This window comes from Notolepis coatsorum, assembly GCF_963971535.1.
Source record: "Notolepis coatsorum genome assembly, chromosome: 15".
Taxonomy (NCBI): domain Eukaryota; kingdom Metazoa; phylum Chordata; class Actinopteri; order Aulopiformes; family Paralepididae; genus Notolepis; species Notolepis coatsorum.
Window position 1 is genome coordinate 7,479,787 of NC_140179.1, and position 23,366 is coordinate 7,503,152.

The 23,366-nt window shown below is 42.0% G+C and overlaps 1 protein-coding gene across 4 annotated transcripts in view; it reads left to right on the forward strand.

Annotated features, from left to right (window-relative positions):
- LOC311241325 (low choriolytic enzyme-like) overlaps positions 1-17,546 on the forward strand; it is a 26,147-nt gene extending 8,601 nt beyond the window's left edge. Inside the window, exons 6-10 of one of the 4 annotated variants that reach the window (XM_084330106.1) lie at positions 3,717-3,895; positions 5,009-5,090; positions 7,009-7,133; positions 12,250-12,357; positions 16,662-17,546. In XM_084330106.1, coding sequence (XP_084186232.1) covers positions 3,717-3,895; positions 5,009-5,090; positions 7,009-7,133; positions 12,250-12,317 — 454 coding nt within the window. In that variant the 3' untranslated portion in view covers positions 12,318-12,357; positions 16,662-17,546. The remainder of the gene's footprint in view (positions 1-3,716; positions 3,896-5,008; positions 5,091-7,008; positions 7,134-12,249; positions 12,358-16,661) is intronic. The other 3 variants (XM_084330107.1, XM_084330108.1, XM_084330109.1) reach the window with 3 other exon arrangements.
- Positions 17,547-23,366: the final 5,820 nt, after the last annotated feature.

A 23,366-nucleotide genomic window follows, 5' to 3' on the forward strand; every position in this document is an offset into this window, starting at 1 on the left:
GCAACGTTAAACTTTTTCATTCACATATTCATACTAAAATATGGTCTAAAGTATAAGTATGTTTTTATCGTTTTCTGCAGCTTTCTTCAGAACGTGATTTATAGCCCTAAATGCATTATATTGATGATCAAATACAGTTTGGTAGGAATCTGTGCGAGATAAAAAGTTTCAACTGGACGTGGTTCTAGAAGTTTCTACGCATCATCTGATGATGACCGGATGGGCGGGGGATCGTTTATAATTCCGTGGGCAGCGTTAGATGATTCACCCAGAGTGGGTCATATGTTCATCAGATCAGTTAGTATAGAATACGTTAGAAAATAACGCTGAATCTTACCGTGGCTTCCTCGCGCCGCTGGCAGATGAGCGTGGAACAGATTTTTTTTCTATTATGGGATGTAGAAATGCCCGATCCATTTCCAGGTTGTATAATAGTATATACGTCCAAATAACGTTGTTTATTGAGTTAGGGCGAGCAATCTATTATCCAGTGTTTCAAGATGGAGTCGCGGGAGCTATAGCGAGTGGCCGGACCACATATGGATGAGCACTACCGGTTCAAAGGTTAATATCCGGTTGGCGATCTGCCGATCGGCCACCAGATGGCGCTCTTGAACCGCTAGAGAGTTGAGAGGAGATCAGCAGTGTGTCTCAGGGCTCCGGAAAGGAAATATGATTTCGATGACAGATTTTTGAAATATTGACATCAAAGACGAGTTACGGCGTCTTCGGCAGAATGAGCATGGCTCGGAATGACGTGAAAACTCATCCGCGGCGATCATAGTGTTAAATGCATACGCGAAGCGCATCATTCGTGATTTTCCATTCATTTGAAAGATCAATATTATACACTACAACAGACAAACTTGAACACCAACATGTGGACAGTTCACACACGAAATGCAGTCGTTTCGTTTCGCACACCGCACAGGATCTGTGTGTGTGTGTGTGTGTGTGTGTGTGTGTGTGTGTGTGTGTGTGTGTGTGTGTGTGTGTGTGTGTGTGTGTGTGTGTGTGTGTGTGTGTGTGTGTGTGTGTGTGTGTGTGTGTGTGTGTGTGTGTGTGTCACTGACTGTCACAACAACAATCCCTGCAGGAGCGATAATAAACACACATTACCTATTCCGGAGACGGTAGAACACAGATGGTGGTCTTGCGTTCAGGAGTGGTGGAAATAAACTCCTTCATGACAACATGAATGTCCAGTGAGTCCAGAATATCCTGATGTATATGCAGCAAGTCCAGGTTATTATTATTAAAGAAATCAGATATTCGTTTTTTGAGACATTTCTTTTCTGAGACACAAGTAAACACACTCTCCACTTCAGTCAGTCCTCCCTCTCTGCAATTCGTTCCCGCATACAACATCGCCGACAGATATATTCCTTTACTGCGAATTGTCCCAAAAACTATTCCAGGCCGCTATTTATTTGACCAACGGATTTCCAGTTCTGCGTTGACGCTTCCAGGCTTCCAGGCCACGTCTATTCGAATCCCAACTGGTTCATGCGTCGGCTACACGCTTGCGGCTTCTTTAATAACACTGCATTATCGAGACAGCGCCCCTATGAGGATCTGGCAATGAATTCCAAGAGTAGGGTAAATCTGCAGTGCCGCTCGCTCTGTGACATTGAATAGCCTCGGTATTACAATGGAATAAAGGCCAAAACAACCTTGCAGTTGCAGTTACACTCCCCGCCAGCAGGGGGTGCTGCAGCCCCCGCCGCACCCCCCCTTCCCGCGTCCTTGTTTGTGGCTAAACTCTGCAGCTAGTGTGAGGAACAGCATGGATTGTAGCTTAACTATCTGGAGCTGAATGAATGAATGAATGAATGAATGAATGAATGAATGAATGAATGAATGAATGAATGAATGAATGAATGAAAACTTTATCAGATTGCAGAATGGGTACAATACAGTACGGCTCAATACACACAATTGTTAAGGGGATGCAGACCAGAGAAAGACGTTTGTCTTGTTTACATCAGGGCAGGGACGTTGGAACATAAAATAAAAAAGGGGGTGCTGCCTTTCTGAGATTTTCTTTTTCAGAACGCTTTAATGTGATTTCCAATGTCCTTTTAAATGAAAATGACGTAAGATGGAGTGGGACGTACATTGTTCAGAACGGCTTTGAAATAGCCTACTATACGCAAATTCTATTGTTTTTTTTAATCAAAATGACAACGTGGCAGAGTGAGAGGAACGTTTATTGTTTAGAATGGCTATAAAAACTTCTGAATACCACTCATAACAATGAATTCACACGCTCGCTCTGCGCGCTCTTTAGTATTTTGTGCCCTGCTATTTGGTTTTCATATTATGTTTCCACTCTGATGAAAGAAAGCCTTAATGAAGCGTAGTAGCCTATACAGTACAACCATGTTATTGACTAGTTTACAAAAAAACACGACTCACCAGAACTGCAAATCGGGTCTCTTCTTCTCTGCTCCTAAATGTGGAAACAGCGGCGCGGCACCACAAACTCGAGACAGCGCCACTCTGTGGCCAAAATAATACCTGGTAGATGGTAGTCTAAGGATATAGATTGTAGATGGTAGTGTCTAGTATGTCTTCGCCCACATGTCACTTTACTGTTATAATAACATAACGATTATTCCGTATGATTGTCTACACAGTGTAATGGTGAAGTGCTTTGAGCAGAAGAAATGTATAACTTATAATGTTACAGTATATAAAAAGACGTTTTGTGCAGTAACTGAAGCTGCCACTAGGGGGTGCTGCTGCACCCCCCGCACCCCCCCTTCCAACGTGCCTGCATCAGGGTCCCCCATTTTCAATTCATAGTGACATTTATGACATACACAACATATATGACATCATGACATTTATGGCTAGTGAGGAACAGCATGGATTGTAGCTAACTATCTGGAGCTAGTATGAGGAACAGCATGGATTGTAGCTAACTATCAGGAGCTAGTATGATGAACAGCATGGATTGTAGCTAACTATCTGGAGCTAGTATGAGGAACAGCATGGATTGTAGCTAACTATCTGGAGCTAGTGTGAGGAACAGCATGGATTGTAGCTAACTCTGGAGCTAGTATGAGGAACAGCATGGATTGTATCTAACTCTGGAGCTAGTATGAGGAACAGCATGGATTGTAGCTAACTATGTGGAGCTAGTATGAGGAACAGCATGGATTGTAGCTAACTCTGGAGCTAGTATGAGGAACAGCATGGATTGTAGCTAACTATCTAGAGCTAGTGTGAGGAACAGCATGGATTGTAGCTAACTATCTGGAGCTAGTATGAGGAACAGCATGGATTGTAGCTAACTATCTGGAGCTAGTATGAGGAACAGCATGGATTGCACTGAGAAAGGACTCTACCGGTCCACAACATTATTGGTAAGTAAGAAATAGGGGGGCTGGCGTTCCAAAAATCAGAACTATCCCTTTAAGCTGCTCATTATTATATAAATAATATATGTGAGTTATAGTTTTGGGTGGATTTTCCCTTTGATTATCTTACTGCAACCGAGTGGATTTGAACCTGGGACCATAGGACCCACAGGCGGCCGCACTAACCATCTGAGCTAAAGAGTCAGACCTGTTAGCAGGTGCTGGTTGACTGTGACCGACTCGTCACCGTAGTTTACACGACCACAGCCACTGACCTACATATATATATCTTGCATACAACACCTATATATAATTAACGTATCATCGTCGCCCTTCTCCGTCTCCCCGCAGGTGTTTCTCCTTTGTGGGTCGCCGTGGTAACGCCCAGGTGGTGTCTCTGGCTCGCAGAGGGTGTATCTTCGAGTCCACCATCCAGCACGAGCTGCTCCACGCCCTGGGATTCGACCACGAACAGACCCGCTCCGACAGGGACCGCAACGTGCGCATCATGTTGCAGAACGTCGTCCGCGGTAGGTTACGTTTAAAATGGAGCAATCAACACTGGACAGTCGGGACTCCAGTGAGACCTAAGAACCTGGTCCAGTGAGGCCTATCATGCAGGGGTGCAGTGTTCATGGGACGCGGTACCACGCCGTTCCACCTCCTTTCTGAGCAGAAGCACGCGCACGCACATGCACGCGTGTGCACACAAAAATGCGGTCCACAACTTTCACTCGACTCGTCGTGCCGTGCGCCAAGTACCTGGCTACTTGTCTTTGCGTAACAATAGCATAACAAAGAACGAGAAGAGCAAAACCAAAATACAAGCCCTGTACCAATTGGTGGGGGTTTGCTTGAGCTGTGGAACCTCTCACTATGTGACAAATGGTCCCGACTGGAAGGATGAGACATTTCTTAAGTTGTGCTTCAGAAGGAAACTGTCCTCCTCTGGAAGATAAGGGTGTTGTACAGAGGGCTAACACTTTCAACAAAGGCAAATATTGATTAAATAGATTAAATAGCTTTGATAAAGCAGGTCTTACTGTACCCATTGGTGGGGGCTTGCTTGACTGTTTTGAAACCACTCTGTTGTGAAACAAATTACAAGTTACATTGTTAATTTAGTTTGTATTTACTTTTCTAGTTTAAGTTAATTCAATTAAAGAAATTGTAACTACAACCATATCTGTTGACAATATAATTTCTTTATATATTGAAGGCTACATCCTGCTACCTTTTTCAGCTTCTCTATTTCAAGGCAATATTTACAAAAACGAAACTAAAACTAGTAATTTCCTATACAAACATGTTTCCTACTATTTATGCACATAATAATCATAATGCTGGTCGAAGCTGTTTTGTGCGCAGGCGAGGGAACATTTATGCGCGTGCACGTGACGTTATTAAAACCCAGTGCAACCCCTTATGAAATCACCACTGCACCACTGGGCCTATTGGTCAAAAGCTATTTTTTTTTTATTGGCGACCGGTGTTTCCTATGTGTTGCCCATCGCATGTGTGTGTGTCACTGCATGACTACGCTGCAATGTGTGCTGCGAATAAAGACTTCTTCAAAAGTCCAGTTTAATAACCATGGCATTATGCTTTTGAAGTGTTCTCACTAGTGTGTGATTCCCTTCCAGGAATGGAGTTCAACTTCCGGAGGATCGCTACAAGGAATCTCGGCACCCCTTATGACTATAACTCAGTCATGCACTATGGAAGGTATATTCATTCATTTGTTTATTTGTCAGGGACAATGCAAAAGAAAACATTGTATCAAGTTACAATAACAAGATGCATTTGCAACCCCTGTCTCTGGGTTCGGTTTTTCTACTTAAAAGTGGTCATTGCATAATATCATTACCAAAAGTACATTAGTTCAAATGAGCACATAATTAATAGTGACATTCTTTACAAGATCGTACAATAATTAAGATAATTAGATCACATTACAGTCATTTTACATGTGTTGCGTATGTATGCATGTGTGTATGTTCTCTGATTCATCTCAATTTATGTATATTTGCATATGTTTATAGGTGTGTGTGTGTGTGTGTGCATGCATGTGTGTAATGTAATCTTATGTAGTAATATGTACAGTACACTGTTTGTCTATGTGTGTATGTTGCTCTAGCTTTGTGTACATGTCCATCATGCAGGGCCGTTTCTAGCTTTTTGGGGGCCTTATGTAAAATGTTGTTTGGGGGCCCCTATTTTGTGAAACTATGGTGGGGGGATTCCAAACCCTTTAAGGTGGGCATGCATTTAACATTTAAATGCATCAATCTGGTGCACTTTAAGAGGAAGAGAGGCTAGATCCGTGAAAAAATCAAATCAAATTCAAATCAAACATCTCAAGTTGACCCCAGCAATGACAGAAAATGATAATAAATAGGAAACACTGGGGCTCCCCTACATCAAAATGGATTATCGGCTATTGTAACAATTCTGCCTCATGAACATTGAAAAGCTTTCCATTTTTGCACAAAATGAGTTCCCTTCTATCACTAACATTATTGTTTAAGCATTTTTGGTTGAAATACAATTCTGCAATTTTTTTTTTTACGATTAATTGCAAATATTTTCATGTTCAGCTATTAGATTGTGGATGAATACGCACAGAAAGGTACACCATGCAGATGTTCATGCTTTATTTGTTTTAAACGAGACTATTTAGAAATGGGCAATGGGGAAATACGTTGCAATTTTGCGAGGTGGACCGGCCGGAAACAACAATGACGTAACCACTACACCTCCCTATTGTGGCAGCATATATTCTGTCAGATGCCCAGTTCAGTCTCTCCAGCCTCAGTCCCTGGACCCAGTGCCTCATCCGTATAGCTAAAAGTGTATTGCACTACCACAGGACCTAGCATGTCCTACCATGCTCTGTAAATAACTCATGTACATATACCGATATGCCCTACTTTGTTTACTTGTTTTATTGCACAATGTCGTTCTATTGGATTCTTATTATATATTACTATTGTATTATGCACATCGTTGCGGGCAAGACCCCCCGCAATCAATCAATCTGGGAACATAGGACCCGGGGAACATAGGACCCGGGGAACATAGGGATGATCCCGGTGTGTGAATGTGAGGAACAAATTGTAAAGCGCTTTGGATAAAAGCTGTTATATAAATGCACGATTTACCATTTTATCTACAGCCTGTCAGTCACTCACTGGTGTGTAACAGTGTGTTGCTGGTCTACAGGTGTGTAATCAGTATGTTGCTGGTCTACAGGTGTGTAATCAGTGTGTTGCTGGTCTACAGGTGTGTAATCAGTGTGTTGCTGGTCTCTAGTCTCAGTCACTGGTGTGTAACTGGTGTGTAACAGTGTGTTGCTGGTCTACAGGTTTGTCGCCTCAGTCACTGGTGTGTAACAGTGTGTTGCTGGTCTACATGTGTGTCTTCTCTATAGCCTCAGTCACTGGTGTGTAATCAGTGTGTTGCTGGTCTCTAGTCTCAGTCACTGGTGTGTAACTGGTGTGTAACAGTGTGTTGCTGGTCTACAGGTTTGTCGCCTCAGTCACTGGTGTGTAACAGTGTGTTGCTGGTCTACATGTGTGTCTTCTCTATAGCCTCAGTCACTGGTGTGTAACTGGTGTGTAATCAGTGTGTTGCTGCTCTACAGGTTTGCCTTCTCCAGGAACAGACAGCCCACCATCGTTCCCATCCCCAACAGCAACGTAGCCATCGGCAGGGCGACTCGGATGAGTCCAACCGACATCCTCAGAGTCAACCGCCTCTATACATGCAGTGAGTAGGGGGGGGGGGGGGGGGTATCTTTATCTTTGATCTATTTCTCTGTGTATGTCTGTCTGTTTATATGTTTTTATTACATGGCGTTTTAACATTCGCCGAAATGCTTGATTGTGATTGGTCAATAGCGCTCGTCAGAGGTCCGTTATTACTCGATAACGGACCTCTGCCGAGCAATAATGACCACTGTTCGCAGCTGTAGCAATCAAGCCCACTGACACACACTGCATCAGTGCAGCCAATCAGACACACCTGCCGGCTGCCGGCGATGACAGCGCGGAGCGACAGAACAGAACTGCGTCTGCATTTGATCTCGTCTTGTCGATGGTGTAAAATGAATTAGGTATATTGTTAGTAAGTTAGCCATGTAATAAGCGGGATAATGTATGTATGTCACTACGCTTAAAGAACACCTCAGCGAGGCGCCTCGGTATTCTAAACTCTGTGTCGGTCAATTATTTTGCGACAATGACCTCGTAGCTATACATTATCCCTTACATATGTCTGTCTGTCTGTCTGTCTGTCTGTCTGTTTGTCTGTCTGTGAATCTATCTACCAGTGTTGGGGAGTAGCTTCACTATGTGTAATTAAAACTAGTAGTTTAACTAAATTTTGCAATAGCTTGGTGATAATTCAACACATTGACTTTGAGAGACTCAAAGTGTCATATAAATAAGAGATTCATTCTTCAGACATTGTTCTGGTCAAGTTGTTAAATGTTCTAAAGAAAATACATTTCGCTGCTGTCGGGACAAAACCTCATAACTAAATTTTTTTTATATTATGTAAATCAACTCCGTAGATCATCCTCCATATGTGTGTGTGGGTTTTACAACGTTTAAACAATGGGAAAGCATTAAACCGATCATCTGTCTAAACCTCCTAACTCTATTCACCCTCAAATCTGTGTTAGTTTTTTTCATCTGCTGAAAAGTTGGGTTTTTGGAGTTATGAGGTTTTGTCCCGACAGCAGCGATTTGAAAGTTCAAGATAAAGTAGTAGTAGTAGTAGTTTTATTCAGTCATCACACACAATACAATATGCACAATCAATCTTTGATTTGGCAGTGACTGAAAAGGTACAGATTGAAGCATAATGCTTATACATGTCTGTCCTATATTCTTAACAAAATGAAGACTCCAAAACAGTATTCTAAAACATAAACATGTTCATATATAATTTGTGTTGACTGTTTTAACTGTGGCGTGTCTGCACTCCTTGCACGTCTGTCTGTGAATAAACTAGATTAGAAGATTATAGTTCAAGTTTCAAGTTGTTTTATTTTTCACATATAACAATACATGTACATTATAGTGAAATGCTTGGTTCTGTATATATGAGCCCCCTGAGATTCTGCTTCATACAGTAAAATACAGTTAAAAGAATAAAGACCAAACACTATACAAAACTAAAATATACAAAATGCAAACAAATGCAAAAAGGAGGTAGAGATGTAGTGCAAATCCTTTTGTAATAAATAAATAAAATATGGCGTAGTGGTGTAGCTTTTGCCATAAACTCAGTTGTGTAGTCATGTGAACTCCTTTTGTATACTCTGTAATCATCTTGTATTGCATTGCATATGTGGATATGATAAACATGTTTAGTAGTTTGAATTTCTTTTCCTAGGTAGCTTTAGTTAACCAAACTATATATCTCCTGAGAGGGTATAGCTTATTTGCTGTAGTTTAACTTCTTCCAGTGTGATGTAATTTGTAGCTTGCAAAACAATATTTTCAATACCACACAATTAGCACAGACTTAATGAATGAGCTTGGACCCAGAGCAGAGTATATTTTAAATCGATGTATCTTTCATTATAAACAAAGCAAATAGTTTTAAGGGGCACTTCACCACAAAAAAACAACACAGATCTATTAAGCACATCATTTCACTAAAGCTCTAAACCATTTTGCACACCTGGTTTTTGAGTTAATGAGTTTGAATATGTCCTCCAGTGATGTCACCAGAGGACACAGAACCCCCCCCCCCCATCTTTCTCTCCCAATCACAAGTCCTAAATCCACATAATGCCAAACTGAGCCCACACTGTAAAAAAGAAAACTGTAAAAAAAAAAAAAGTTAATGTCTGGCAGCAATGGTTGCCAAATACTTACTTACAGTAAAATCAAATACATTTACAGATTACAACTTTTATTAATGGTTCATATTTTGATAAAAAGTTATTTACTGTGTTTTTATGGCATTTACACTTAAAGTAGAAAAACAAAGTGAATTTCCTGTGAACATTTAAAAATCATTTACACAAGCAGATCCATTACTCATACAGTACAGTGAGCAAGTGGGTGTATTGATTAACGTAGACTAATCATGTTCCATACAACGGTGTGTTACCTACAGCTGGCCTTTTTCACACTGATAGCTAAATTAAAACATTACGTCTTTATTCTTATCAAGATTTGAGTACATTCGCAGACGTGACCAGTATATTCCAAACAGAGAGCGACACTGCAGTGAAGTTGTACATTTATATTTAATGTGTGCTTCTCACAGTGTTTGAAGTGACTGTTAAGTGGTCAATATTTTATGAAATAGTTGAGCTTTTGCTCAATAATACCTCGACACTGGAGATTCTTGAAATATCAGGTCATTATGGTAACGCTGGCCAGTCTGCTCTGCTCCACTGTTCAAGTTCAAGTTTCTTTTATTGCCACACGGCCAGGCCGGTGGAATTTGGGCACGGTACAGGTGGTAGCTGCGACAATACACCACATGGAACACAACATAACATCAACATCAACATAACATAACATACATAACATAAACAGCAGGGGGTGAAATTAGGATGAGTTGGAGTTGAGTAATTGTATGGCCTTGGGGAAGAAACTGTTGTTGAACCTAACCGTGCGACTACCTAGTGACCTAAACCTTCTACCAGAGGGGAGGAGTTGGAAGAGGTGATGAGCTGGGTGCAGGGGGTCACTGATGATTTTGACTTAAACGCTGTTTGCTCGTCATCCAAAACATTTGACATACATTAACAGTTAATGAGTAATACAAACGTTTTGGATTGATTGTAAACCATTTTTATACAGTTTCTTTTTGCGATGTTGGACGTTTATTTCACTCTGTACGGAATATTAATTAATCTCATGTCATTTCAAAACTTTATTTTAACTAGAAAAAAGTTAAGGTTGCCCTCATTTGCAATGATGTTGCACGTTAAATAAATATTTTTAATTATGATCTTCATACACAGACGGAAGAGGTACTTTCTCTTTCTGCGCCATGCCCCGCTCTATACCTAGGAGCCACCCCTCCTAAACCACGCGCAGTATTTCCTAGTGAATCCTATTGCAAAGTTTACAGATGTGAAACTTAAAAATGTGTTGTCTTGTGTCTATAATTAGCACATATATTTGATAGAATTTCAATAGAAAATAAACAAAATTTAAATAGAATCAACACGAGCCAGAAAAGGGCACTTTCTGACACAGGGAGAAAAGGCAGGTGCTTCAAGCACACCCTTTGGGCCCTACGTGTGCACGTGAGACGTGCACTAACAAAACAAACATTTCAAAATCGACTACGTTATCGAGGGCCAAATATTGTCTCAGTATCGTAATCGCAAATAGGGACCACTATTTATTTAATCTACGTCATTTTATTGGGCTGTGAATACACACAGGCACCCAGTGACCCCTGTGAATACCAGGGGTGTAAAAAGCACCCAGAAATTATACTTAAGTGAAAGTATGGGTACCGTCTCAAAAGAGTATCTGGCTAAAAACACAATTGAATAAAAGTAAAAACGTTCTACTTTTAAATGTACTTAAGTACCAAAAAGTAAAAGTAAAAACTTTTTTTCTGACTGTCTGTGTATGCTTTTTCCCTCTGAAATGTAATTGAGTAAAAGTGCAAGTATACAAACCTGTTAATAATACTAGAGTAAAGTACAAATCCCCCAAAACAGTACTTAAGTATTGTAACAAAGTACAATTACTCAAGTACTTTACACCCCTGCACAGGGATCCAGTGTCCGCCAATGACTGGAGGACATTATTCAAACTCAATAACTGTCAAAACTAAATTAATAATTGGGGGCGACAGTGGCTCAGGAGGTAGAGTGGTCGTCTGGTGGTAGTCGGAAGGTTCCCGGTTGGATTCCCACTCCTCCAGGGCAGCGTGTTCTTGAGCAAGATACTTAACCCCTAACTGCTCCCGATGAGCACGTCGGGCACCTTGCATGACGCCTCCGCCATCTGTGAATGTGTGAGTTTTATTGTTTTATTGTGGATCCCCTTTAGTCTCTACACCAAGGTGAGACTACTCTTCCTGGGGTCCAAACTTTTAAAATAAACACAAAAATGTTTTTTTTTTTTTTTTTATCTTTTCCCCCCTCCTTTTTCCTCCGATTTTCTCCCATCCCAATGTTAGTCGTTATGCCAATTCCCAATCCCCTTCCTGGTCGCTGCGCACTTACCCCCCACAGTCGGTCTGGGAGAGTGGAGGCTATCACATGCTTCCTCCGACACACGTCTAGCCAATCAACCGCTTCTTTTCACCTGGCAGCGCGGACTCTCACTGAGAGGGTGTAACGTGTGGAAGGATCACACTACCCCCCTTAGATCCTATCCGCGCTGAGCAGGCGCCCCGACCGAACTGTAGGAGTCACCCCGCCAGCTTTCCCACCCTCTAATACTGCCAATTGTATTAGTGTGAACGGCCAGCCAAGCTGGTGACACGCCGGGAGCTGGATTCGAACAGGCGAATCCAGCGTCTCCGGCGTTGGTGACGAACGCAATCTCTTCTACGCCACCTGACCGCCCAACACAAAAATGTTTTAAATAAAAATATAAAACCACAAACTATCAAAATATCACAACAATTCTCCAACCATAGAATACATATTCCATAATCAGTCCATAAGAACAAAACAGATACAATCGTTTTAGTGAATGGGTAAAATGTGAGGAACAAATTTGTAAAGCACTTTTGATAAAAGCTGTTATGTATAAATGCACCATTTAGCAATTAACGTGTGCAGAATCTGTTTACAGTTCATAAGTGTGAGATCATGTGTGAAATACATCAGCATTCCTTGTGGTGTGGAAGTGGTTCTTAATGGATCTGGTTGAATTTACATCCTCAGATTCCACTGCTCCAATAGACGTAGGGCAGAGCCTTGACCTGGACCTGAGTGGAGAAGCCATATATTGATGCTATGATATCCAAACTAAAGTGCTGTATGTGTGTACAGGTTGGGGTGATTCTTTAAATTTTTTTTATCAAACTGACATGTAGATTCAAGATTCAAGAGATATATTCGTCACATACATACACGAGACATGTAGTGAAATGAAGGTGGCCAAGCCCGCCTTGATTGTGCAAAAAAATACAAATAATAATAAAATAAAATAGAATAGATAATAAAATAGACGTGATAAAAAGTACTAAGATAAAATACAATACAATGCTAAGCTTACGAATGAAAGGAAATGAGTCCTATATACACTACTATACAATATACAGTTATACTAGATATAACTATACTATACTAGCTATACTAACTATACTACAAAAACATATACAGTAGTATGTAGACCAAGGACACCTAAATCGTATAGGCCGGTTACACAGATGGCTTGATCATACGGTTATCCTATAACCATAGTTATAGGAGTATAGCGAGCGCTCTGCACTCTAGTGGAACCACATCCCTTTATCAATCTAATACTGAATAATTGTCTCCACATGTACACACCCATCCACCTGGCCACACCCACATCCGCGCCTCTACATACTAACAGCTCCTTCCCAAGTCTTTCAAATACAGGTGCATCTCAATAAATTAGAATATTGAGGAAATATATTGCTTGCCTCCACGCCACGCCACATTGATTCATGCAAAAGGAGCCTCGACCAAGTATTGAGTGCTTTTCAGTAGGCCGACATTTCTGTAATATATATATATATATTTTTGTATTGGTCTTATGTAATATTCAAATAGTCTCAGATACAGAATGTGGGTTATATTATCGTATAGCTTATGCTCTGCTCTATTGGAACCCTATCCCTTATCAATATAATACTGAATACATTTCTTCACATGTACACACCCATCCGCCTGGCCACACCCACATCCGCTCCTCTACATAAGTGGGGACGTGGCCATACTAACAGCTCCTTCCCTATTTTCACCACCGACAAGTGTCTGTATACACCACTAGCGGACTGGCCAACGGGAGCAGCGGGAGTTTTCCCGGTGGCCTGGCAGACTGGCATGGCCTGGCTGCCCTGGCAGACTGGCAAATGCTTTTTTTTATTTTTAAATTTGTTTATTTGTGCCCGCAGTCAGGCCACTGAACTCCGAAGCAGGCCAGGTCGGTATATATGTTTCTATTTGCGCATATATAAGTTCAGGCAGGAATGAGTTAACTTGTTATTCACAACCCAGCGCGATGCAGCGCAGGCCTCGCCAGTCGCCAATCTCAAACAAGCCTATTAATTTAAATCATGATGAGATCAACTGCCGAAACCCGGGAGATATGAACGTTTTGGATATCTCTAAAATTTTAAGAATGAGACGAAAGTGGGGCGCAATCAGAGGTGTTATTACGCAAGTTTTGAATCAGATGGACATTGAAATTGACGTGGAAACTCCGGATGTTGATCACTTGATTGGATGTACTGCTTGGAGTTAAAGAAGTATGGGCCTGGCCTGCCTGAGTCAAATTCCCGGTAGGAATTATGGTCCCAGTCCGCGACTGGTATACACCACTTGAGTTTAATGCCGAAATAGTTGTTGGAAAGGAGCTACGTGGACATTGTATCTTATTTTTCTCTCTCTCTCCAATTTACGAGAAAAGCTAAGACATAATGTTTGCACCTTGTGAGGGTTTGGACGGTCGCAACGTCACCCTTCACCAGCGCTTCACCATTGCCGTGTCCTCCGTGCGTCGTGGGGCGTCTCTGGCTCCGCGGTCGCGGTCGTACCTACCCCCCTCTTAGGACACGGGACTGGTTCTGGTCGCGCCGGACCAGGTCAGTTAACCCGTTGTCCACCGGGGCGCAGATCTGCTGTTCTGGTACCCTGAAGGACTTTGTGCTTTTTTCTGTGGAAAAATGCCGGGTCGGCCCGGGCGTCGCAGGGTTTGATGTTATGGAGGTGTGTTCGTGATTACGTCACTACGAGTTATCCTTCACAGTTGCTTGTTCCATATTGTGTTGTACCTTGCGCTGTGCTAAGGAGCCTGGTCCTTCTCCATTCTTTTTCACCCCTCCCTTCCCCTGCTTGGCGGGGCTGGGAGGGGGCTGTCGAGGTGGTTCTATTGTACCCCTCTGGCATCCCTGTGTACGTCCTGGTCCGCCGGGCCCAGGTCCGGACTCGTTCTCGTCGACCTGTTGGCCTGGGTTAACCCCTTCTTGAAAACTGAAACGCTTGTACTGCCTGTATAGCCGGTGTATACGCGCAGTTGTGTTTCGGAGTTTTTTCTTGGGGGCGTTAAGGGAACAACCGCCTCCTGTTAAACTAAACATAGGGGGGTGGTTGGTTCCCCGGTGTGTTGGTAGCAGAGTCGACTCTCGGGTTTAGGCCGGGCTTGACCCCGTCTGCCTGCGTGTGTGCCCCTGCACTTTTCATGACATCTGCCAATCGTGTCAGCCTTCTCTGCCTCTGCCTCTCTAGGGGGTCGGGTTTTGTGGAGGCTGCGACATGGTGCACAGCATACCGAACGCCCCTTCCGCCGGGGTGCTGTTCACACAGTAGACCCCTTAGGCGCCTGTCTAGTCCGCTGTGGTCCGGGCACAGGTCGAGTTACGCTCTTGACCTGTTGCCAGGATTGAGGGATCAACCTCTTTGGGGGTTGTCTCCCCGGTGCGCCGACTGGCCCCACAGTGTTGTGGGGGTGTAGCCTCTGTAGAGTGCTTCAGGGCGGCGTGCTGTAGGGGGGAAGGGCCTGCTTTTGGATTGGGCCCTGTCCGATACGCTGGCGATGTGGGGGGTGGTGTCACTAGTGACCGTCTGGTGGGGTCTCGATGCTACGGCATCGTTGGCCTCACCAGGCCCCCTTTCCAGGGGGTCCTCCTGACCCTCAGGTTGTTCCTGGGGCTGGGTCCTCCTCCGCGATCCGCTGCTATGGCCTTGCCACGGGTTGGGTTCTTGACCTGTAACAGTTTTTTTCCCCTTCCCGTTCGTTCCCTAGTGGCATGTGGGATGCGCGCCTGAGTAGTCACGGGTCCTTCTGTGTGAAGGTAAGTCCCACGATCTGCTCACCCTGTGCGTTTGAGTTGCTAAACCCTCTTCGCACAGTCGGATCCGATTCCCTCCCGTCCCCCTCTAGGGGGGTCCAGGGGCTCGGGTCCTCCCCGGTTCTGGCGGTTGTGGGGGGCCTCAGCCGGTACATTTGTTGAGGTTCCGCTCTGCTCAGCTCCTGTGTTCCAATAGAGCAGAGCGTAAGCTATACGATAATATACCATACGGTTATCCTATAACCATAGTTATATGAGTATAGCGAGCGCTCTGCTCTGACTCACTGAGGACCCCGTGGTCTTCGCCTTCGGTGGTGAAAGACTTTGGAAGGAGCTGTTAGTATGGCCACGTCCCCGCTTATGTAGAGGAGCGGATGTGGGTGTGGCCAGGCGGATGGGTGTGTACATGTGAAGACATTTATTCAGTATTAGATTAATAAGGGATAGGGTTCCAATAGAGCAGAGCGCTCGCTATACTCATATAACTATGGTTATAGGATAACCGTATGTTTTTTTCATTAGCATGTAAGCCATAATCATCAAAATTGAAAGAAATAAAGGCTTGAAATATTTCACTCTGTGTGTTAATGAATCTATATAATATTCACTTTTTGATTGTAATTATCAACTTAAGATAAGATAAGATAAGATATTCATTTATTGATCCCCTTGGGGAAATCCAGGCATCATAGCAGCATGGGGGAGGGGAGGTACAGGTAGTAAAAAAAGCAGTGTAAACAATATAACAAAACAATAGAATTATTTCTATTCTATTTTATTCTATTATTGTTCGTATTTTTTTGCACAATCGAAGCAGGCATGGCCACCTTCATTTCACTATATGTCTTGTGTATGTATATGATGAATAAACCTCTTGAATCTTGAATATAATTAACTCTGGACATGTGCATGTGGGCATCAAGGTGCGAGATGAGGGTATGTATGCCCTCTGTTATATTTGCCCTACAATAAATAGTTACAATATATAATCTAATAATCCAATAATCTAAATCTAATATATAATAATAATTTTAAAAAAAAATGCTAAAAGCTAAATATATGCAATATATTATCTAATAATCCTATCATCTAAATCGAATATATAATCTAAAAATGCTGAATGCTAAATATATGATCTGATGAAGTATACAGTATTCACATAAGGTGCACCTGTATACTTGCCAGCAGTACTGTAACGGGTGCGTGGTCATCAGCTGACTGCATGAATACAATGTTACAATATAATATATATATATACTATACAAATAAAGTTAGTTATTATTACACGAGTGACCGTTCTCATCTTTCCAACAGGGAGGTCTGCATCTGAAGAATAAAGAAGAAATGAAGCAGTCAACGGATGTGTGCAGCGTTTTACCTTTGAGCTTGCGATTTTAAAAGCTTTTACTCAACTTTAACTTGCTTTTTACCATCATTTGTGATTCAACTTTAACCCTTTCACTGCCACACGACAGAAGGTTAACCCTTTACTATCACACAACCGACGGCGATGCTCCATCATTAGCATCATTAGCTCCGCATCCTGTGATAGTAAAGGGCTAACCTTCTGTATTGTCACAGTGAAAGGGTTAACCGGCTGTCGTGTGGCACCGAAAGGGTTAAACTAGCACGGCTGCTCACTGGACACCTGCTATAGTGGGTCATAAATAGTTCGCCCCCAAAGAATGAAGGATGTATGACATGATGTGTTTTATGTTTTATCTCTTGTGGCCTTTTTGATTTGAAGATATAGAGTCCCTCGTTGGAATTGATAACTTTAAGGAGGAAATTGACACTTCTTGCCATGGAGTGCTCATGTTTTTAATATTGTCTGTTTTCAGAAAAGTTTTAAGACGTGTTCTCTATATTTTAGTATTTGTGAGCTCTCACTATATTGTTTGTACTTGTGGTTGTGATGTGAACATGTTCTGTCTGCTGCCCTCTTGACCAGGGACCATGTGATTACCCTGGTTATATATCAATGTGATTACCCTGGTTATATATCAATGTGATTACCCTGGTTACATATCAATGTGATTACCCTGGTTATATATCAATGTGATTACCCTGGTTACATATCAATGTGATTACCCTGGTTAAATATCAATGTGATTACCCTGGTTATATATCAATGTGATTACCCTGGTTATATATCAATGTGATTACCCTGGTTAAATAAAGGATAAGTCTCAAGTTCAAGTTCAAGTTTTGTTCTATTTGTCACATATACTGTAAGGTACATGCACATTACAGTGAAATTGAATTGTGCTTTATGCATTAAAAACGTAAAAGAATAAAGACCAAAGATTATACAAATATACAAAGCTAAATGTACAAAATGCTAAAATGAGGTAGAAGAGGTAGTGCAAATATTTTATGAATAAATAGATAAAATATGGTGTCATGTTTAAAACGTGTTTAAAGTGAATGAATGTTTAAAGTGAGTGTGCATGAGGGGGTTGTGTGAACGTACAATGGATGAATAAGGTAGAATGGATGAGTTAGTGGTATAGTGAATGTAGAATGGAGGAATTAGTGTTACAGTGAATGTAGAATGGAAGAGTTAGTGTTACAGTGAATGTAGAATGGATGAGTTAGTGTTACAGTGAATGTAGAATGGAGGAGTTAGTGTTACAGTGAATGTAGAATGGATGAGTTAGTGTTACAGTGAATGTAGAATGGAGGAGTTAGTGTTACAGTGAATGTAGAATGGATGAGTTAGTGTTACAGTGAATGTAGAATGGAGGAGTTAGTGTTACAGTGAATGTAGAATGGATGAGTAGGGTTACAGTGAGTGTAGAATGGATGAGTTAGTGTTACAGTGAATGTAGAATGGATGAGTTAGTGTTACAGTGAGTGTAGAGATGGAGACATTCACACACCGACGGTGGAGGCAACCATGCAAGGTGCCAACCTGCTTATCTGGAGCAATTAAGGGGGTTAAGTGTCTTGCTCAAGGACTGTTCGACACATTGCCCAGGAGGAGCGGGAATCGAACCGGGAACTCCTCTACCTCCTGAGCCACTGTCGCACCCGGTTGGATATGTACAGGAAAAACAACACCTGTTCCTTATGAGCTTCAAGGCTATATGGTAGCCGATTATGTATTAAGAAATATGTTTAGGTCAGATAAGCCAACACTATATCTATAATAGGTTGTGCTGAGATTGTGCTTCATACTGTAATTTTTTTTTTAAATAAATATACAATATAAACAAACTAAAGTACCTGTTGTTGTTGGCCTGGGTTAACCCCTTCTTGAAAACTGAAACGCTTGTACTGCCTGTATAGCCGGTGTATACGCGCAGTTGTGTTTCGGAGTTTTTTCTTGGGGGCGTTAAGGGAACAACCGCCTCCTGTTAAACTAAACATAGGGGGGTGGTTGGTTCCCCGGTGTGTTGGTAGCAGAGTCGACTCTCGGGTTTAGGCCGGGCTTGACCCCGTCTGCCTGCGTGTGTGCCCCTGCACTTTTCATGACATCTGCCAATCGTGTCAGCCTTCTCTGCCTCTGCCTCTCTAGGGGGTCGGGTTTTGTGGAGGCTGCGACATGGTGCACAGCATACCGAACGCCCCTTCCGCCGGGGTGCTGTTCACACAGTAGACCCCTTAGGCGCCTGTCTAGTCCGCTGTGGTCCGGGCACAGGTCGAGTTACGCTCTTGACCTGTTGCCAGGATTGAGGGATCAACCTCTTTGGGGGTTGTCTCCCCGGTGCGCCGACTGGCCCCACAGTGTTGTGGGGGTGTAGCCTCTGTAGAGTGCTTCAGGGCGGCGTGCTGTAGGGGGGAAGGGCCTGCTTTTGGATTGGGCCCTGTCCGATACGCTGGCGATGTGGGGGGTGGTGTCACTAGTGACCGTCTGGTGGGGTCTCGATGCTACGGCATCGTTGGCCTCACCAGGCCCCCTTTCCAGGGGGTCCTCCTGACCCTCAGGTTGTTCCTGGGGCTGGGTCCTCCTCCGCGATCCGCTGCTATGGCCTTGCCACGGGTTGGGTTCTTGACCTGTAACAGTTTTTTTCCCCTTCCCGTTCGTTCCCTAGTGGCATGTGGGATGCGCGCCTGAGTAGTCACGGGTCCTTCTGTGTGAAGGTAAGTCCCACGATCTGCTCACCCTGTGCGTTTGAGTTGCTAAACCCTCTTCGCACAGTCGGATCCGATTCCCTCCCGTCCCCCTCTAGGGGGGTCCAGGGGCTCGGGTCCTCCCCGGTTCTGGCGGTTGTGGGGGGCCTCAGCCGGTACATTTGTTGAGGTTCCGCTCTGCTCAGCTCCTGTGTTCCAATAGAGCAGAGCGTAAGCTATACGATAATATACCATACGGTTATCCTATAACCATAGTTATATGAGTATAGCGAGCGCTCTGCTCTGACTCACTGAGGACCCCGTGGTCTTCGCCTTCGGTGGTGAAAGACTTTGGAAGGAGCTGTTAGTATGGCCACGTCCCCGCTTATGTAGAGGAGCGGATGTGGGTGTGGCCAGGCGGATGGGTGTGTACATGTGAAGACATTTATTCAGTATTAGATTAATAAGGGATAGGGTTCCAATAGAGCAGAGCGCTCGCTATACTCATATAACTATGGTTATAGGATAACCGTATGTTTTTTTCATTAGCATGTAAGCCATAATCATCAAAATTGAAAGAAATAAAGGCTTGAAATATTTCACTCTGTGTGTTAATGAATCTATATAATATTCACTTTTTGATTGTAATTATCAACTTAAGATAAGATAAGATAAGATATTCATTTATTGATCCCCTTGGGGAAATCCAGGCATCATAGCAGCATGGGGGAGGGGAGGTACAGGTAGTAAAAAAAGCAGTGTAAACAATATAACAAAACAATAGAATTATTTCTATTCTATTTTATTCTATTATTGTTCGTATTTTTTTGCACAATCGAAGCAGGCATGGCCACCTTCATTTCACTATATGTCTTGTGTATGTATATGATGAATAAACCTCTTGAATCTTGAATATAATTAACTCTGGACATGTGCATGTGGGCATCAAGGTGCGAGATGAGGGTATGTATGCCCTCTGTTATATTTGCCCTACAATAAATAGTTACAATATATAATCTAATAATCCAATAATCTAAATCTAATATATAATAATAATTTTAAAAAAAAATGCTAAAAGCTAAATATATGCAATATATTATCTAATAATCCTATCATCTAAATCGAATATATAATCTAAAAATGCTGAATGCTAAATATATGATCTGATGAAGTATACAGTATTCACATAAGGTGCACCTGTATACTTGCCAGCAGTACTGTAACGGGTGCGTGGTCATCAGCTGACTGCATGAATACAATGTTACAATATAATATATATATATACTATACAAATAAAGTTAGTTATTATTACACGAGTGACCGTTCTCATCTTTCCAACAGGGAGGTCTGCATCTGAAGAATAAAGAAGAAATGAAGCAGTCAACGGATGTGTGCAGCGTTTTACCTTTGAGCTTGCGATTTTAAAAGCTTTTACTCAACTTTAACTTGCTTTTTACCATCATTTGTGATTCAACTTTAACCCTTTCACTGCCACACGACAGAAGGTTAACCCTTTACTATCACACAACCGACGGCGATGCTCCATCATTAGCATCATTAGCTCCGCATCCTGTGATAGTAAAGGGCTAACCTTCTGTATTGTCACAGTGAAAGGGTTAACCGGCTGTCGTGTGGCACCGAAAGGGTTAAACTAGCACGGCTGCTCACTGGACACCTGCTATAGTGGGTCATAAATAGTTCGCCCCCAAAGAATGAAGGATGTATGACATGATGTGTTTTATGTTTTATCTCTTGTGGCCTTTTTGATTTGAAGATATAGAGTCCCTCGTTGGAATTGATAACTTTAAGGAGGAAATTGACACTTCTTGCCATGGAGTGCTCATGTTTTTAATATTGTCTGTTTTCAGAAAAGTTTTAAGACGTGTTCTCTATATTTTAGTATTTGTGAGCTCTCACTATATTGTTTGTACTTGTGGTTGTGATGTGAACATGTTCTGTCTGCTGCCCTCTTGACCAGGGACCATGTGATTACCCTGGTTATATATCAATGTGATTACCCTGGTTATATATCAATGTGATTACCCTGGTTACATATCAATGTGATTACCCTGGTTATATATCAATGTGATTACCCTGGTTACATATCAATGTGATTACCCTGGTTAAATATCAATGTGATTACCCTGGTTATATATCAATGTGATTACCCTGGTTATATATCAATGTGATTACCCTGGTTAAATAAAGGATAAGTCTCAAGTTCAAGTTCAAGTTTTGTTCTATTTGTCACATATACTGTAAGGTACATGCACATTACAGTGAAATTGAATTGTGCTTTATGCATTAAAAACGTAAAAGAATAAAGACCAAAGATTATACAAATATACAAAGCTAAATGTACAAAATGCTAAAATGAGGTAGAAGAGGTAGTGCAAATATTTTATGAATAAATAGATAAAATATGGTGTCATGTTTAAAACGTGTTTAAAGTGAATGAATGTTTAAAGTGAGTGTGCATGAGGGGGTTGTGTGAACGTACAATGGATGAATAAGGTAGAATGGATGAGTTAGTGGTATAGTGAATGTAGAATGGAGGAATTAGTGTTACAGTGAATGTAGAATGGAAGAGTTAGTGTTACAGTGAATGTAGAATGGATGAGTTAGTGTTACAGTGAATGTAGAATGGAGGAGTTAGTGTTACAGTGAATGTAGAATGGATGAGTTAGTGTTACAGTGAATGTAGAATGGAGGAGTTAGTGTTACAGTGAATGTAGAATGGATGAGTTAGTGTTACAGTGAATGTAGAATGGAGGAGTTAGTGTTACAGTGAATGTAGAATGGATGAGTAGGGTTACAGTGAGTGTAGAATGGATGAGTTAGTGTTACAGTGAATGTAGAATGGATGAGTTAGTGTTACAGTGAGTGTAGAGATGGAGACATTCACACACCGACGGTGGAGGCAACCATGCAAGGTGCCAACCTGCTTATCTGGAGCAATTAAGGGGGTTAAGTGTCTTGCTCAAGGACTGTTCGACACATTGCCCAGGAGGAGCGGGAATCGAACCGGGAACTCCTCTACCTCCTGAGCCACTGTCGCACCCGGTTGGATATGTACAGGAAAAACAACACCTGTTCCTTATGAGCTTCAAGGCTATATGGTAGCCGATTATGTATTAAGAAATATGTTTAGGTCAGATAAGCCAACACTATATCTATAATAGGTTGTGCTGAGATTGTGCTTCATACTGTAATTTTTTTTTTAAATAAATATACAATATAAACAAACTAAAGTACAACATGAAGTACAAAATGCAAACAATGATGTACGAAATGCAAACTTTTTAAAATGCTAAAATTAGGTAGAGATGTGGTGGAAATCTTTTAATAATAAATAGATACAAATTACCAGACGACTGCTCTTATTTTTATCTTTACGCCCCACTATCCGCTGGGTGCATACTATAACCTTTATCATGTTTTGTAACAGATTACAGAAATTCAAGAAGCCTATTGGAACGTGAGGTTCTGATATGATTTGATTAATATATCTGCATTATTTTATCCCACTCTTGCTGCTTGTTTTACACTGATTTTATGTCTTCTTACTGATGTAAAGCACTTCGAACTGCAATCCCCTGTATGAAAGGTGCTATACAAATAAAGTTATTATTATTATTATTAATATTATTATTACCTCCTGCATCACTGTCGCCCCCGGTTGGATATGTACAGGAAGAACACCTGTTCTGTATGAACTTCAAGGCCATAATGGTAGCCGATTATGTATTAAGAAATTGGTTTAGGCCAGCTGTTAAACTGTGTGTGTGTGTGTGTCTCTCTCTCTCTCTCTCTCTCTCTCTCTCTCTCACACACACACACACGTACACACGCACGCACGCTGTTTCCCCACCTGTCTGTGGCAGCTGTGTCCAGGTCTGTGACCTTTCTGCACGTCCTTTTCTCACCTTATCTGGGGTCCATTACCTAATAACCACGATCCCC